Here is a 19538-nt window from a genome sequence, read left to right on the forward strand (position 1 = left end):
TCCCAGTAGGGAGTTTAGAATATGTGTGCTTCTGGCACAAGTAGCTATTTTTGTTTTCCAATTCACATCAGGAAGATTAAAGTCACCCATGGTGATAACTTCCCCCTTCATTGTCATTTTAGCTATTTCTTCAACTAGTAGATTATCTAACTCTTCAATTTGTCCTGGGGGCCTATAAATCACACCTACACGAATTACTGTGTGATTACCAAATTCTAACGTAACCCAAATGGACTCTATGTTCGTCTCACTAACCTTTATTAGGCTAGATTTTATGCTATCCTTCACATACAGGGCCACCCCTCCCCCTTTCTTGCCTTCCCTGTCTTTTCTATATAAAGAGTACCCTGGTATTGCTATGTCCCAGTCATTTTTTTCATTATACCATGTCTCAGTAACAGCGACTAAATCTACACAATCAGTTGCCATTATTGCCACAAGTTCATGGATCTTATTCCCTAAACTGCGAGCATTTGTAGACATGACTCTAAGCTTATCATTTTTTAACACACTTTCCCAAGATATTGGGAAATAATTCTATCACTAGTACAATCACTCATGAATCTATACTACTATCCCCTGCCACCATACTATTCTACCTATTCTCAAACTCTCTTCATAAATTTAAAGCCTCCCTCCCTACTGAAGCACCCCCTGCGGCAGAAAAACTATTAATACTGTTTTTAAGTAAAAATGCATTTCCACCATCTCTACAGGAAATAAATTAGGGTCATGGAGGAATAGCATCTTTCTATGTCACATAACTACCTGGCAACTCTGGGTTGACAATATGCGAACCAGAATTTTGACATAAAGCAGCACATTCTTCCCCCCACCCCCATTCACTTTTGTTACATTGTTCATTTATGTTCATCATTCCAAAGCATAACAATATATTGGGTGCTGACATCTCAGGAAAGGACTAGTCAGTTCTGTTTATTTAATATTTGGAACCAGGTTCCAGTTTTTTCATTTTCTTTTATTTTGCTTCTTTCATGATTACCTTCTCTTTACTTTTATTCCGTTTGGGTTTCCTCACATACCCTAAATGTCCTTACACAAGATGTAAACAAATAATGTCTTAAACATAGCAATGAATGCTGTTGTGGATATATTTCTATCTTATTGAAACCTATGACATTATAATATGCTACTGCACCTGACATGTATCCAATATAATATGTCCAATAAAAACGTATCACAATATATCCAATAAACATTTTGTGGGGAAAAAAAATGGCAGAACAGAGAAATATCATAAGTATGTGTAATGACCTGTCAGATCAACTGTCACACACTTTGACCATAAGAGTTAACTGGCACTTTGTAAATGACAACATTAAAAAATGTGTGTAATTTCCAAATAAAATTATGCACATAAAGTTATCATGTTCATCTATTGCTGATGATAATTTTAACTACAAATACTTTTTATATAAAAATTTAAGAATGAACCAAAAATGTTGCAGACTTCAAGACTCAGTGTATATACACATAATACAATTTTATATTGTTTCTATTTCATTGATGCTATCAGCTCAGTTCTGCTGGAAGCAAGATATTACCCAAATCCGATAAGATTTAATGCAGCAGTGATATACTGAACAAGATTTCTTATCAACATTTATTTTAGGAATGCAATAGCCATTTCTCCTATCATTGGGCTATAGTTTGGAATTTAAAGAAACAAGGAAGGATTGACCAAGATATGCACAGTGACCATTATAACGCAATCAAGTATAATTGTTATATGTTGTTTACAGTGAGAGCAGAATCATATGAATGTACATATCAAATAATAAGGAAGGAAAAGGGAATATATATTTTGAAGAACAGCAATAGTCTGATGTAGTAAAAACACTTTATTGATCTTTTCCTAACACATATTTTTAGATGTGTTTCTTCACAAAATATACCTGACAAGGTCAAATATATATTAAAAAAATGGATGACGACACAAGCAAATTAAGAAAAAAAATGTTATATTTGCAAAGACTTGTCTTAATGTACAGTATATAACTTCTTAACAAGTATAAAGTAGTTCATTCAATTTAGATCAAGAGTTTCAGGTCATTGACATGCTAATACAATTAATGTGTAGGCAAAAATGGCCTTTGACATATAAATCTAGAGCGTGCCTTATCGTATAAGAGATTAGGCCTAATTAGAATGAAATTATTACACAGGAACCAAATTCTAACTTAAAAAATGTTCTCAATGTATAAAACAAATGTAAATTATAGGCAGAATTATAATTAGAATAAAAATAAAAATAAATACTAAAAAGGATTAAGAACAGAAGGAAACCAACTCACACAGGCACAAGGTACTCTTGCCAAAGTATGAAAGAAAACTTTCAAAAACAATATGTGCTATAGTATTTACTCAAATTGAGCTCTTCCCTTTGCTAAACATATAGGCAAATATTAAACATGGTATACATGAAGTATGTAGCAATTTAGCATAACAGCTATATGGTGTTTAAAAGGACATTCGACTGCCCCAATCCACCCGAAATAATCACTGTTTAGTAAATATACCCCAATGAAAACATGCATGCATTTAATTATGCATTTTGTTCATATATAAAAACAGCTTGCTTTTGAAATTTGAAGCATTTGCAAGCCCTCCTCTTCATACCCAGTCTAGAGTTTCTGTGGTCGTCCAATCACAGACTTCCCAATGTAGCACAATGAGAAGTCTTTGCAAGGCAGGTGCTCTGTTCAATTGCTGCCTCTTAAGTTTAACTTCACTGAAGTAAACAACATCCCTTTAACCTAAAAAAAAGTGTATAATTCTAAATAATACTTAACTAATATTTACATTGTTATTATGAAGATTTACAGTCTAGAGCAGTGGTTCACATCCCAGTCTTCAAGCACCCTCTAACATTACAGGATTTAGGGATTACTCATATATATGTAAGGTGTATGTTATATGTAAGGTGTAGAGAAAAAAAAAAAACACTTTAGACACAACAGGGTAGTCTCTAAATCCTGGACTGAGAGGGGGTACTTGTGGATTGGAAACCCCTGGTCTAGAGCAATTGTGTAAATGGATTATATTGGAGTCATTCTTCAAGTGCAAAATCAGCTTGGATCCCCATTCTTAAGTTTTAATATAACACTACAATAAATATCAATATACTACTATATCAATATGCCTGATCAAACAAATAAGGGCACACTAAAATAGCTTGGGGGTACAACTTTGGGTCCTGATTTCTAACAACCTATAGTCTAGCCCAGAGCTAGACAACCTTTGCTTTCCAGATGTGGACTTCATACAGTATTATGGCTGCAAGAGCAGTATGGAAGAAGTATACAATATGTTGAGTGCCAAAGTTGCCTACCCATGGTCTAGCCAAGTGTTCTCCAAGGTAACTTTTTAATTAAAACAACATCCACATCTCACAGTGTATTCTTTAAATGGGTGTTAGTTCAATGGTCTGTAAGCAGTATCCTTCTTCAAATGAACTTTAAGATCTCATGTATATAGTTCTGAAGAGGTCACAATAGCATCTCTAGTTTACATTGGTCAGCATTGCCACTGATGATATCAATAGTGCACAACCGTTACAGGGGAAGTCCCTGGAGCATTGAAAAGCCCCAGGTATAATTTTGGCCCCAATTCCTTGTTAGCCCCAACTCCCTGTAATACCGAGAGAGGAATAATATCTTAAATTATATCATTTGTGACAGTGCCACTTTAATGCACCATGTTTGGTATCAATTACACAGCACAGTGTGGGGTTTTTGCTGTGGGTGCAGGTTTTCATACAGTGCAGTGGAGAGTTATTACAGCAGGCGTGGGTTTTATACATATAGGTTCATGTAATTCAGTGAATTTAGTCAAAGACCTGGTGTACAATGTAATTTATAGAACACAATGGTTTCCGGTTGGACTTAGGACACAGTATAGGGCAGGTTTTAGGAGGGTCTAAGTTAATATGTATGGGAGGGGCCAAAAAAGGTATCCTTTGGCTGATGCAACAACATTTCTGTCTTAATCTCCATTATCACCAGTTTAATGTTATTGTGTTGTTGTGTTATGAAGAAATCACACTATCACAGTACTTATTTATCTGTCAGATAAGTTTATTTCATTCTCAATTTTTTGCTTAATTCATTTTGCTATACGAAATAGCCTTTATTCAAATAAGACTGGTAGGACCATCTAGGGACAATCATGTGAGACATACACGTATGTGCACCCTCCCAACATTACACCACACAACTACTCTTTATTTTTCCTTCCCTGTCTGCTTACCCATTTGTTATTATTCACAAAAATATATTGTATTTACTTAATCATTTGTAGGCTTCATTGGTATGTTTAGCCAAATTTGAGCAACTATCCTTGTTGCTGATGCTGTTTGTCCATGTGTGGCATATGCAGTCATATTTACCTTTGTCTTTTACACAATAGATAATTTAGCTGTTTTTGTGGGTTCTGTGCATCTGCACACATTCTAAGCTCCTGACTAACAATTCTGCTTGAAAATGGGAAACTCTGCTAACGTTAAATGGACACTATAGGCACCAGATAACGCTCTCATTGAAGTGGTCTGGGTGCAGTATCCCTGTCCCCTTAGCCCTGCCACATGAAACATTGCAGTTTATGAGAAACTGCAATGTTTATATTACAAGGGTTAACTCAGTGAAACGGTGCTGGACGTCCTCACGCTATAGGGAAGGCCTAATTTGCGTCACGTGCAGTTTTGTATTCCTAACACTATAGTGGACAATGTGCCCATTTTTATTGTAACCTTTGGACATGTACAATTGAGAGAAACGGTAATTGAAAGATCAAGATTGTATTGTAATTAATATAAGGTTTGTGTCATTGACAATTTTAAAACAATAAATATAAAATGATATGTATAAGAAATATTTTGAATTAACACAAATCTGAAACCAGCTTCACTCAGCAATAGTCTGGGTGTCATATTGCCTTTCTACCCATTTTTATGCTACCATCAACCAACGGATCAGTTTTTTTGCAGACCACTATTTTTGTGTAATCAAGAAGACATTTGTTTCACAAAGGTATTAGGGTTATGTAAATGAATTTAAAGAATAAGAGGCAGATTTGAATTTTGTTTCTTTCCTTATGAATAGAGATTTCCAACCGGTACGTAGAGAAAGCATAGACCAATTATGATTTGTACAGATCCGAAAAGATATTGTTGAGTGTCTCTGGATAGATCTATTGTTTGTGTATTGATTTCGTATTGATCACTGCCAGAGTGGAATGTTGTTTAAGCTCGTTTGTTATTGAACTATACTCTATATAGCTAATTCGAGTTATAAGGCAAAATCATTTTTTACATTTTGATCAGCTATATCCTTGACTTATTTCCAAAAAGTTGTTCTCATATGACTATAAACATTTTAAAGGGACACTTTAGTCATTGAAACAACTTTAGCTTAATGAAGCAGTTAAGGTATATAGATCATGCCCCATGCAGTCTCACTGCTTAATTGTCTGTCATTTAGGAGTTAAATCACTTTGTTTATGCTGCCTTAGCTAAACCCCCCGGCATGTGACTTGTACAGCCTTCCTAAACACTTCCTGTAAAATGAGAGCTAATATTTACACTTCCTTTATTGCAAATCCTGTTTAATTTAGAATTTCTTATCTTCTGCACGGTTTAATAGTTTGCTAGAACTTGCAGGAGCCACCTGTGTGTGATTAAGTTCAATTTACAAAGTAGGAGAAAAAAATTAAGAACAAGTAAGTTAACATCTGATTGAATATTACTTTTTTTTTTCATGCAGGCAATAAGATGTGTGGCTAAGGCTGCATGCACAGTAAAAAAAAAAAAATGATTTAAATGGCAGAGAATTGGGCAGTGATAGTGCAGGGGCATGATCTATATACCAGACCTACTTGATTAAGCTAAAGTTTTGTTTTGGTTACTATAGTGTCCCTTTAATTATATGTTTGCAACTCTATTGCTACAGTTGTTGATTGACTACACATTATCTAGTTGCAGACTACAGAAAATGCAGCCCAACAACAATTTGCAAAATACAAACACCCAGACAATTTGAAGGACATGTTTTTATTTTGTATTAAAGGGACACTGTAAGTACATAACTACTTCATCTACATGAAGTTGTTTTAGAGTCTGAAGTCCCCTGTGGCTGTCCTTCCAATCAGCATTAAACGGCTTTTAATGTTTTATTGCTAAGCAAGATTCCCCAGCAGCAATCTTCATAACTGAAAAAATATATGGATCTTTGGAGACACAAAAATATCAATGCACAGCAGATGAATGGTACCTATATCCTGGGAGAGACGCATTCAGGTTCTCTTACTGCTTGGTAACGTTGAGTTGGACTTGAGCTTCCGGATAAATTCCACCAGGAAAGATAGGACGCCTCAATTCACAGAAACATGAAGTATCAGCCTTTATTCAAGTTAAAGTATACATTACATCTGGGGCATAAAGAGGAGTACTGACAGTAGAGACGATTTTGTCTTCTATATTTTTCCTGTGCTTGTCCAAAGGAAGAGCTATCACTGTAAAGCTTTGTAAAACCCAAATCTGTCACAAGTGACAGCTGAGGGACAGAGACGATGTCTATGGAGGCTCCTGTGGTCTTGTGGGCTCCACCATAGACATTAGTGTTCTACTCTTGTGCATGCATGAGAGTACAGCACTGACATGGGCTCCTGTCAGATGAAGCACCAGGAGTTGAAGTGGATCCTGCAGAAGATGATGGCAGTGGCCTCAAGGGATAGCCCTAGGTAAGTAAAACCTACCTTTTATTGCAACTCCTGGTCACCACACAGCTAGTGGGAATGTCACCATATTTAATATAGTTGGCCATCATGAGAAATATACTTTATTTGATCATTATTACTAATGAGAAGCAGGGATACATAGCAGAAGGCAATTCGGAACCAAAAATTGTGTGCAAAAGGAGAGAGAGAGAAAACCAAATTGTCTGTCCATAATAGTATAAAGTCACTAACTGGCTTCTTGGTATTTAAAGCTCCTGTCAGTGTGGTGAGGGGATGGTCCAATTTAGTTGAGAAGATTTTTAACTGCTGAAACTTTCAGTTAATTAAAAATTGAGGGAATCGATAAGAATTTCAATTGTATAAATGGTATAAATGGCCATTTACCCTCCTATAGGAGAAACTACATAAGGAGAATTTCTGAAGAACTTACCAAATATTAGTTGGACTTTGCTACCATCTAACCTAAGGGTGTACCTAGACCTTAAGCTGGGAAGTGCAGTCTCACATCTTGTTTTCAAACATCAGTGAATGATGGTTATTAATTCTCTGTAAGTGGAGCACATATTTATGAATATTCAGTAAAGGATGTGTAATACTTTTTAGTGGCAAATATGTCTATCAATAAGTAATTTTTACCATACTGTGAAAGCACAAATATTGAACATGTATCTCCACTTTGCTCAAACACAGAGATTACATCTGTCGTATATACTGAGGCTGTGTTTTCACACTAGATCATGCATAGGCTATTTTTTTCTTATATGCTAATGCAGACAAGCAAGAGTGTCTAAAACAATAACATGCCTTCTAATCTCCGAAACAAGACTGTTAATGGGGGTAAAATGTGCAGGTGCCAGTAATCACTGCCACATACCTTGATAGGAACAAGTATATAATAAAGCTTTTAAACACTTAATGTACATAGATGTGGACTTCAACCACCTGAGAAAATATTGATAATTTCTCAGTCTAAAGAACTGTAATATTCAGGCAGACTTAACACAGTTAGTATAGCAATAGGCAGCAACTATTTGCATATACAACTTACCTAAATGATCACCAATAGCCTCCTTTGTAACAAAGGATCCCAAACTAAACAACTAGTAGTAGCTGAAAGAACAGAACCCACCATACTTATATACTCAATACATTTAAACTACTGATACACTTACCTATCTGAAATGGGAAAAAACTCAACAACAACTATGCAGAGGCAGATTAACTACTTGTGTGTCAAACAGGAATTCGAACAACTGACAGATTAATCTGCTTAAACTACAGATTTCCATATGCATTTCATGCCATTTGTCAGACCACCACAGAATGGAAACCGTTTATATCAGACCTCAGTCATAAGAGTGGCACAACCAGGTACAACATAATCATTGATTCCTAACCCTCTAGCCCCACCTTGCCTCCCTAAATATAGTCAAATCTTACTCATATTAAAATCTGCAGCTGCTGCTTCTGCCCCTGATCTCCCTGCTTGGCTGACATCATCAGAAGAAAATCTCTGAGCCAACCACAACACTTTCCAATAGGATTGGTTGAGACTGTCGTGGATGCAGAACAGGGCAGAGCCGGCACAAGTCAAACACATTCCTGGTCAATCAGCATCTCCTCATAGAGATGTATTGAATCAATGCATCTCTATGAGGACGGTTCGGTGTTTCCATGCAGATGGTGGAGACACTGAATGGCAGTATTGCACATTGTGCTCCACACAGGTGTGGAGCTTCTGAAAAGACAGTGTTTTCTGCAAAAAAGCCTGAAGGGAATGATTATACTCACCAGTTCAAATACAATAAGCAGTAGTTGTTCTGGTAACTACAGTGTTCCTTTAAGTCTTCAGGGAGGCTCAAAACTGGCTAGGTATTATGTGCCATGCATACAACAATAGTTTCAGACCTCCTCCCCCCCCCCCCCATCACTAAAAGGGATATAATACTCAGGGACATGTGACTCCTTAGAGGTAAGTCCCCCTTTTCAAATAAGGGGTCTCACACTCCACTAAGATTAAGAAATGAATAGATAGGTGCTCTTAAGAAGGTAATAGATTCTGTCTATTCAATGCTGTCCCTTTAATTGTTGTAGGTGATCACTTACAACTTAAGGGGACAAGCAGGGCCATTGCTATGGGATCTCCCACAGGCTGGAGACTTGCATGAAAAGCCCTGGGTCTGTTTATGCCACCATTCTATTGCAAGCCCCACATAGCTGAGAGATAAATAACACCATCAATTATGTAATTTATGGCAGTGCCACTTTAATGTACAATAACTGAAATAATTATACAGCACAGTGTAGAGGTAGAGCAGTGAGTGCAGGGTTAGTAGAACAGGTGTGGAGCTTCCAAATATATGTTTATATAACGCTATGAAATCATTCATGTCATAATGTGCGTCAAAGAACATGTTAGGGATTTGGGTTTGACAAGAGGAATGGATTTTGAAGTGGCTTTGAAAGTCAGTAATGGGAGTGGCCAAAAAAAATTACCCTTGGGCTGAAATCCCTGGTCTTTCTATCACCTGAAATTGGGAACAAGACACCATTGTTTGAAAATATAAACTATCATGTCAAACTCAGGCACTCTTGCCCAGCTACGCACTGCAAGTGCATAGTTGTGGATGTCAGAAGAGGTCCTATCACCCCCACAAAGAATAAAACCACTTAAAATACTTAAAATGAATTACAGGCTTTAATGTTTCAAAAGGTATGGAGCTGATGAGCACATATTAAGCAGCTTTAATAAAAAAAGGACTGGAAATGTAGATTTACAGACCAAGAAAATTCAAATGTAGGCACAGTATGTGTCCTATTCTCTCTTAGCAATTCTGATTCCTCTGTACTGCCGTACTCAAGTACTTTGTACAAGCTTCACCAGCAGTACATTTGGTTACTACCAACATGAATGAAATCATTTGAATTTTGCTCGTATTTTTTATTTTTTTTTGCAGTCTAGCATTTGATTTATAAACACAGTAAAAATCATAAATGTGGAGGAATTGTAGAAATTAACTCAAATTCCCTAGCTCAGTGTATTCCATTGCAGATACAGTGATACTCTACAATGTTGGGGGAAAAAGCATTCAAATTTATATGTATTATACAAAAGGCATTGTCTGGAGTCCTACTAGCTCAAGATGATTTGATAAAACCAAACAAATGGATTTGAGTGTATCGGAAAAAGAATCCATAATATGTTGCTAGAATCATCATCATAAATGTACAGAAAGGCTTCACTGAAAGGTTTCCCCTTGGTGCTGGTCTTAAATGAACTTTTACATTGTCAGCAGTATTGATATTTAAGGACATATACCTGCAATTGTCATAGTTTGTCCAAACCTTATTGATCTAAAATCACTAACGTGCCATTTAAAATCAAGGCACACAATCCACAATTCATATTTCAGCAAAACAGACTTGCAATAAAATACATGTAGTATTGCAAAACATTACAACACTATATATATATATATATATATATATATAATTTTTTTAAAAACATTTATTATGCCACCAGGTTATTCTGTGTAAAAGTGTTGCTATTATTAAAACATTCTTGAATAGACATGTCAGTAGAAAATATTTTCATCTAAGAGCAAATTTGTCTATAATTACCAAACATTTAGTGACCAAGAAAGTACTGTGATTTACTACCAAGCTTCCAAAATTCTCCCAGTGTCAAAGAGAAGCAAACATTATTTGTATTTTTCTTTAACGTATAGAAAATAAATCTCCTGAAATGGATTTAAAAAAAAAAAAAAAATTAAAATCTTCAACACAAGGTATAAAATATCCCCTAGAACTGGTCGTTCTTCAACTACTATGCGTTGCCACCAATGTATATGTTTCGAAATAGATCATATCATGGTGCATACAGCTTAGCAGTAAAATATAATTTAAAACATACTTTACATCAAAGTCAAAAATTATACACATAATGAATTGAAACTATTCTTAAGTACTTAAGGCAGTGTTTAAAGGTCAATAAGCAATCACAATTTAGTATGACAAAATTCTGCTTACTGAATGAAACGTGCAATCCAAAAACACTGTTTCTTTGGCGTGCCTGACAAAATCTAATTCCAAGGGTTAATAAAAACACAGATGTTTTCTAAATTAAGTTGGCAAGCAAAATCTTTAGACAGATCATATATGAATGAGAAATTAGCAACTAACATTTTCCTTTTGGCAGAAACTATTTATATTTATCAGTACATTAAATAGAGCAACTGCAACATAATAGCAGTTGATTAGAAAGTTTAACTTTTTCTGGAAAGAACTTTTACAAGAACAAAAAAAAAAAAATATAGACATTTCTGTTTGCCATACAAATTATCTCCGAAGAATATTTTTCAAATGAAAATGTCTTCTAATGATTTCTCTATTACAGCTTTCACAAGATGTCTCCGTTGCAATTAGATCCTTTTAGCCTTCAAAAAAAATGTTTATGCAATTATTTCACTCGAATTGTGCCTCTTTTGTTCATGCAATATCAATGGTCTTGTAATTACAGACAAATATCTGTTCTTTAGAATGAAACAGTCAACCAAACGATGACAGGTCCATTATGCAGCACTATGAAAAAAATTGTTTAATAGGAGCCAACACAGCCACCAGACATATTTGTGACCCAATAACATTTAAAATATCTTTGCCCCACCTTGTTGACTTTTTTTTTATTATATTTTGTGCAAGCACAGGTACATGGGGATACTGGGAGCTAGTACAATGTTTGCTATTAAAGCAGTCAATTCACGCCTTGATTTAATGTTTTTCAAATGATTCAATACGGTTAGGGAAAATTCACAAATTATTTCTGCAGAAAAATCATTTGGAAATTTTTCGAAAGTAATTGCGCTGTTTGGAAAGCTGATTAAACCGAAGCCTTAATATGAAGAAAAAAAAAGACTGAAGTCCCAGCCAATCGCAAATGCACATCATGCTGACTGCCGATCAGTCTGGCCAGCCCCCACTAAGGCCAGCAATTGCTGAATGCCCTGATTGCAGCTTGCGCAAAGATAAGCATGTCCAAAAATGCACTTGCTGTTGACAACTCACCGGTGTCCCCAGGTGCTGGACACCAGAGAACAAATCCAGGTGAGCAGGATAGGACTTTAAAAGCAGCACAATAATATTAGACTCAGGACCGCTAGTCATGAGCCATAGAGCTGAATCTTGACATACAAAATGTTTAAATTCTTTTAAATGAGCCAGGAACAATCAGCTCCCGCTAAAGGAATAATCTCGCTAGCTTTGTGATAGGTAGTATAGATAAATAGTCATAATGCATCTTTTTGATAGAGATAATCATTTGATCTATGACTGACATTATTAAAGCTTTATAAGCATGCAAAATGCAAAGTGACATTGTTCTTTAAAGTGGCACTTCAAGCACTATAGCAACTACAGCATTGCTTCCCTGTTAGTCCATTTTACTAGATGTGCACATTGTGGATGCCAGCTTCCAGGAATTGTGGAAGAGGAAGAGTACGCACTACACCCCTAATTTGCCCAGTTCAAAGCACAGAGCTGGAAGGGACCAGTTGTGGGCATGTGCATGTATGGAAATGATGAACTCCTACGCTATGAACCAGCAGCGAAAGCTTCCTAGCACATTATCAATTATAATGACCTATAGTGATTGCAGTGTCTCTAAGAACTCCTAAGCTTATGTCTAAAAAGGTCTTGCACAAGAATGAGGTTAATGTTCATTTACTTATATATTTTTTCCAGTCTATTTTAATTTGTAAACCCTATGAGTTAATAAAATGTTACCATTGACCAGTGTGGATGTGCATACACTCTTGTTGCTTAAAATGGAAATATCAAATCTTTATATGTAAAGATTACTAACTAAACTAACAAGCATTTAAGATGCCACAGTGCTCTAATTCTGAACAAAAGACCCAAACAGTTTTAAAATCTAAAAGCCAACAAAGATCTGGATATTTATAATAAGTATTCAAAATAAATAAAATTTAAATTTACAGTTTAGATTTTAGATATTTGAAGTAAAGTATATCAGGATGGGTAAGAAAATAAGCTTACACAAAAATAACAAATCAATATTTTTATTTAGATATCATTAACAAGTCATTTAATGCATTGCAGCAACAAAATTATCATACTTAAATGGACATTATTGTAGAGATGTACACGTCTGTCTTGTATGCCGATTACATCTCTTCAATGGGTTTATATATATATATATATATATATATATATATATATATACACACACACAACTATATCAAATGCTACCATGAAATAGTTTTATATTATTGAAAGCAATAAAATGAAATTATCACCAAGATCAACCTATTACCCAAAGCAATGATATCATAAATATAAAAAATATTATATTGTCACCTTAGCAGCACCACTTGAGAGTTCACAAAAATGCAGATTATTTACAGAATACATCTGTAGGGGCCCATGCAAATTCACATTTCTGATACACAAATATATGATTAAAGACAAAGCACATTTAGATAGTCTGTTATAATTAGTTTAGGAAATGTGCAAAGTTTTCACTTTACCGACAAAAGATCGCTGCGTTGAGAGTGTTCTTTGTGTAGCTCAGGCCTAGTAGGGTCACCGGCTACTTTTTCTTTCTTGAGCTCCTCTGACTCTTCAAACTGTAACTGGGCGCTTTTTCTCCTGCCTCTATAACAATTCTTCTGGCAAAATGGAAAGTTTTATGTTAAGAATTGTATTATGTATAATCAAGTCAAAACGGAGTTAAAACGGATACAAGCATTTTAAACGGCAAAGTCTATAAATAAAAGATAAAAATTGTGAATTATTCGGGGCCAAAGATACAGACGCCGAATTCAGACTTAATTCTCGTGACCTTTCCTGTCTTTGTACAAATGAGCCCTCTTGATCTATAAAGCTTGCCGATAACTGACCCTCCTGACTTAAATTCATTATAACAAAAGCTATTAAAGACAATATGTCCTTTTTTACAAGATGCTCTTCAAGGTTTATCTCGGAGGAAAGAAAAAAAAAAAAAGAAAGAAAGAAAAAAAAAAAAAAAGGTAAAGATCAAATCAATGAGGCCGGGAATTGAGTCAACATGCATCAGAAGTTACAATCTGCACTTAAAGACCAGAGAGTGCTATGAGATAAAAGTTGAACATTGGCAAAATCAGTGCAGAAGGCATAGCTTGAGAATTATTGGCATCTCCAGAAGGTGTGAAAATAGGACACAATCAAAGGTTAAGAGAGGGATTTTGCAGAGCTCTTTGGTTATTTAACTTTAATAATGACAATATACAAGGTGAGAAAACAATTTTATATGAAAAATACCCTTGCCGCGTAGCATAGCGATGAAAAAAAGTAAATTATTCAAGACACGATACAAAGTCATAGTCACTGTCCGCTTCAAAGTGCAGTCAGGAGAATTGCAGCTCCTTCACATCAAATTTTATTGTATAATACTGTAATGTTAAACATGCTATGCACAATAATATCTTAAAGTAAACGTACAACAACAGATTGAAGCACACAGCATCTCACGGTATTTGTACCCTGCTTATACCGAGATTATCCAGAGACATTTTGAGACCTTTTGCTGACTAATTTGATGTAAACTGCACTCAAAGAGTAAGCATCCAGATCTAATGCAATTGGAAAGTCTAAACTTCTTCAAATACACATGAGTAACATCACTGATGTTACCAGACACACAGCCAACATGAGGAGGAGGAGGAGATGGTGGTGGTGGTGGTGGTGGGTGGTGGTGGGTGGGTGTGTGCGATATATATGTCTAGAATTCTTAGATGCCAACCTTTCTTACCCCTGGGATTGTCAGAATCCTTAGATGCTAAGCTCTCTTGCCCCTGGGATTGTCACAATCCTTAGATGCCGAGCTCTCTTGCCCCTGGGATTGTCACAATCCTTAGATGCCGAGCTCTCTTGCCCCTGGGATTGTCAGAATCCTTAGATGCTAAGCTCTATTGCCCCTGGGATTGTCAGAATCCTTAGATGCTAAGCTCTCTTGCCCCTGGGATTGTCAGAATCCTTAAATGCTAAGTGTGATGAACCCATCTGTATAGACTTATATTGCTGGTTCGTCTGTTTGCCTTGATTTCGTGGATTTCCTGTCCGTATGCCCTTGTTCGTATGTTTTCCCCAATACCGATTGAAACTACCTAACAAACGGCCACCCAGGAGAGGAGTGTGCTGCTCGTTAACACATTGACCACAATTAGAATGTTGCGGTTAACCGCAGACACCTCTCCATTCCATTCGTACGGGTGGTCCTCGTTCGTATGCTGACCACGAGGCGGCGGCCATTTTGGGACACGAGGAGAATCAGCGGTGTTCGGTGCAAAACCTATGGAACTAAAAACGGATACTTTATCTGCCGAACACCGCTGGAGGCTGCCGCCTGCCTTCTATTTCGTTAAGGCGTATGAACACCGGCTAGTTCGGGAGTTTCTATCCTTCGTATGGACTTTACTCAGATAGCCGTCCCATGGAGTCATTCGTATACCGAAGGACTTGTGAGAGACTTTGACTCCATGGCGATCGAACTATGTACAGATTTGAGCGCTATTCGGTAGGAATATGCACTCAGATCCAGGCTATCTGGGGATACGTTACACAAACCATATGCAATCGGTATTTCTGACTTTATGTATTTTATTGTATTTTTCTTATTATGTTTTAAAATGGCGATGGTCTCTATCCTTGGAGATAATTAGGTTTCTTCCTAATTATCTCTGGGATAGAGAAGAAGGATTTATGGGTAAAATGGGAAGGGCTTATATTGAAGCCACTGCGATTGGCTACTGTCCAATATGTTTTACAGTCTTCCACAAGGTCCCCTAGGGGAGTGTCCACCTTGTGGAGACCCGCATAAATACCGGGCAGGTAGCCCCCATTAAACACATTCCTGTTTGACCTTCAAGACGGAGCTTGGTCTCGTTTGTGGAGGGATTTACTATTGGGACAGCGTTTTCGTTTATTTCTAGCTGTGAAAGGATTTCGGATGGATTGCTGATCGGGAGTTGCCGTGTTCGTATGCTCCGTTCGGGAGTTTTACGATCAGCTGGACTAAAACTGCATTTCTGGAGAAAGGGGATTTTCTACTAAACGGCGGCTTCATTCCCCTGGCGGTGAGTGTCGTAACACTAAGCTCTCTTGCCCCTGGGATTGTCACAATCCATAGATGCCAAGCTCTCTTGCCCCTGGGATTGTCAGAACATTTCTAGAAGATCTTTACTCTTCTTTAAGATAATAATCTTTAGGATAACATGTGAATAAATTGTAAATTATTTTACATGATAGAATGTTTTACGGGCTGATTTGTAAAGTAAAGCCTATTAATAACATTTGGGATTTAAATTAAACTGAATTAATTCACTATATGTACAGCACGGATGAGGTCTAGTGATTCCGTTTTATAGTTATTGATTTTAAATAAGAAACAGTGGGCAACATTTATAATATAACCTTCTAAATAAATTAATGGAACAAAAAAAAAAAATCCTTGTCTGCAAAAACAGATATTGCATACAAGATCTGATAAAAGTGATACATAATCACAACTGATGCTTATTATGAAGATGTTTTTAAAAATAAAAAATGCTCTTGCAAACTGCTTGTTATCTTAAAGATGTTCTAGACAAGGAAATAAAAATGTTCTGACAATTCCAGGGACAAGAGAGCTTGGCATCTAAGGGTTCGAAAAAAATTTCATTCATCCCCAACCAGGGCAAACCTTAGTGATATCGGCATGCGGACTTCACACTACGGAGTTACCATTGCAATCACACTGCATGCAGGGGATGGAGATCTCACACATCTGCTAATACCTGTGAGTTTTGAATGCATCTACACCTCATGCACACCCACATTTTAAAGTGGAGCTTTTTTTGTACTAATCTGTAAAATGTGACAAAAATTTTCAGTCCAAAGCAGATGTCTGTAGTTTTAAGTAAGTAAAAAGTCACCAAATAAAAACATCAAAAATCATCCAGACCATAGGAAAACAAGAGAATTAAACTGCACCACTTTGAAGAAAAAAAATATTTATTTTTATAATTTTTTTCATATGCATATATTGTTAAACATGGAAAAGAAGGGGGTAAGGGTTGCGCTAGAAAATAAAATGAAACACAGGGGTAAATACCAATAAAAACCAGTCCAAATGGTCACAATAAAACAGTAACAGCAAAATAAGTCTCTAGATAAGTATATTAACCCCTTAAGGACAGACGACGGATATATTCCGTCATGATTCCCTTTTATTCCAGAAGTTGTGTCATTAAGGGGTTAAAATAGATAAAAAGAGTCCTTTGGAGTGGTGAAGATAAATAAAACATCTCACTGATATAACTGGATGGGGTATCTGTACAGTCCTCAGGAGTTGATCCGTCCGGTTTGTAAGATAATCCGTATATGTGGAGACACAATAGAAAACACGACAAGCTGCCAATGGTGAAGTATTGCGGATCCAAGAGTAAAATAAGTAAAAATAGGATAATACACTCAACATTTGAGGGAGCTTGAACCAGCTCTAGGATAAAGGGCATTAAGCGGTATGATCCCCGCTACAGGATATACTGGAGGAGTGCGTCCGTCAATCCAATCTTGGTGCTCCAAAATATATAAAAACAGCGATAGTGCTCTCAATAAGAAAAGTATATTAAACTAAATAAATGGTAGTATAGCAATATACCTGGCAAGAAACATTATTTATAAGAGAATGTAATTGTTAAAAACAATTACATTCTCTTATAAATAATGTTTCTTGCCAGGTATATTGCTATACTACCATTTTGATAAAGCCTTATTGGCGAAACGCGTTAATGGTTTTAATTGTGTATTTTAAACAATAAAAGTGATTTTGGTTACCTTTTTTATAGGACCATACTTTATTGTACTTTATATGCACTTTACTTACTATTCCTGGCATTTTTATTTTTATTTTTATTTGTATCCTGAGTCAAGAAACCCTAGGTGGGGATCATTCCACCAGCACTGCAAAAATAGAGCAGTATTTCCTGCTCTATACTTGTAAGTATATTTTATTTTATTTATTTTAATATACTTTTCTTATTGAGAGCACTATCGCTGTTTTTATATATTTTGGAGCACCAAGGTTGGATTGACGGACGCACTCCTCCAGTATATCCTGTAGCGGGGATCATACCGCTTAACGCCCTTTATCCTAGAGCTGGTTCAAGCTCCCTCAAATGTGAGTGTATTATCCTATTTTTACTTATTTTACTCTTGGATCCGCAATACTTCACTATTGGCAGCTTGTCGTGTTTTCTATTGTGTCTCCACATATACGGATTATCTTACAAACCGGACGGATCAACTCCTGAGGACTGTACAGATACCCCATCCAGTCATATCAGTGAGACGTTTTATTTATCTTCACCAGTCCAAAGGACTCTTTTTATCTATTTTAATATACTTATCTAGAGACTTATTTTGCTGTTACTGTTTTATTGTGACCATTTGGTCTGTTTTTTTATTGGTATTTACCCGTGTTTCATTTTATTTTCTAGCGCAACCCTTACCCCCCTTCTTTTCCATTTTTAGCTTGTTTTATTAGGGTTTTGTGGGATTCCCTAATTAGGGTTGCAGCTTTTATTCTTGTTTTTAGCGCAGACTCTTTCCCCCCCATTTTTTTTTTTTATATATTGTTAAACGGCCACTTCATTTTAAGTCATTTTCTTTTCTGATTTTAATAGTTTATAGTGCACTTACCGTACTTCTCAGTGGAGGTTTTTTGGTGTCTTGTGGCCCATCCTGTGAAACAAATTTTATAGGTTCCCTAATCTGCCGTCTTGATCTCTTGGTTCCATTTGGCAATGTTTCCATGGCAAAATCTGCATCTAGATCACTGCTACCAGCCTGGTCACATTCAGAGCATTGCCTGAACAATACAGGAATCAATGAATGGCAAAGTATTAGTGGAAAAAAAATAAAAAAATTTGATAAAGAAGACAGTATATTTATCAATCAGTTTTCAGTATAAAGAACATTAATCTGATCATCGTGTTTTCATACTGTTTTTGACTGTAAACATCCAGACTGATAACTATTCTGGGTAGTATAGTATATAACTGTCCTACATATTATGAATGGACATCATTAATTTGTTTACCCTTTGCATAAAAAATGGTAGAGGTTATACCGGGACAGTTATATTGCAGTAATTCAGGGGGTCTCAAAAAAAATGGCAATTATGGAGCAGAGCAATAAAGTAAAAATGTAAACATTAGGAATGAAAGGCTCAAAATGCACACATATATGCACATACATTTTAATTAACAATAAATATAAAAACAAAAAAGTCAAGATTGTTGGCAGTAAATTGGTTAAAGTAAATGTGTCTCTGAAAAACGGTAAAACATGAAAAAAGGTAACTTAAACGACTTTTCATTTAATATCTACAATCACCTTCTCTTAACCCTTCCCAGACTCACAAAATATGATTTTTCACTGTTTCTTTTCTAAGACCCCTGTGTTATGTACATCTGCCTCTTCCCCATACCTGAGAGAGGTGCATCAGTAATAGGTGTACAAAAATCCAAAAGCAGGTAATATTCAGCTTTGCCCTGTGTAATGAGTATCCTCAGTCTTTATATTTGATAGTCTATCTCAATGCTATCATTAAGTAAATCCTGCTGTCATATGAAGTACATGTGTTTAATGACCCAAAAGGAAGTCATTTTTAGAGGGTGTTGAATTTACTAGCTTGCTAATCAAATGCTCCATTACAAATACAAAACAAAAGCTTTCAGATTTTGGAA

The 19538-nt window shown here is 36.0% G+C and overlaps 1 protein-coding gene across 5 annotated transcripts in view; it reads right to left on the reverse strand.

Annotated features, from left to right (window-relative positions):
• Window positions 1-19538, reverse strand: part of PHF14 (PHD finger protein 14) — a 325814-nt gene that overhangs the window by 200472 nt on the left and 105804 nt on the right. For 4 of the 5 annotated variants that reach the window (XR_010090781.1, XM_063452421.1, XM_063452420.1 and 1 more), the window contains 2 exons: window positions 18490-18658; window positions 13299-13439 (listed from right to left, as the gene is read on the reverse strand). Coding sequence is in view for 4 of the 5 variants with exons in the window: in XM_063452421.1 (XP_063308491.1) it covers window positions 13299-13439; window positions 18490-18658 (310 nt within the window). In the remaining variant the exon portion in view is untranslated. The remainder of the gene's footprint in view (window positions 1-13298; window positions 13440-18489; window positions 18659-19538) is intronic. The other variant, XM_063452419.1, reaches the window with a different exon arrangement.

The sequence above is a fragment of the Pelobates fuscus genome, chromosome 4, assembly GCF_036172605.1.
Source record: "Pelobates fuscus isolate aPelFus1 chromosome 4, aPelFus1.pri, whole genome shotgun sequence".
Taxonomy (NCBI): Eukaryota; Metazoa; Chordata; class Amphibia; order Anura; family Pelobatidae; genus Pelobates; species Pelobates fuscus.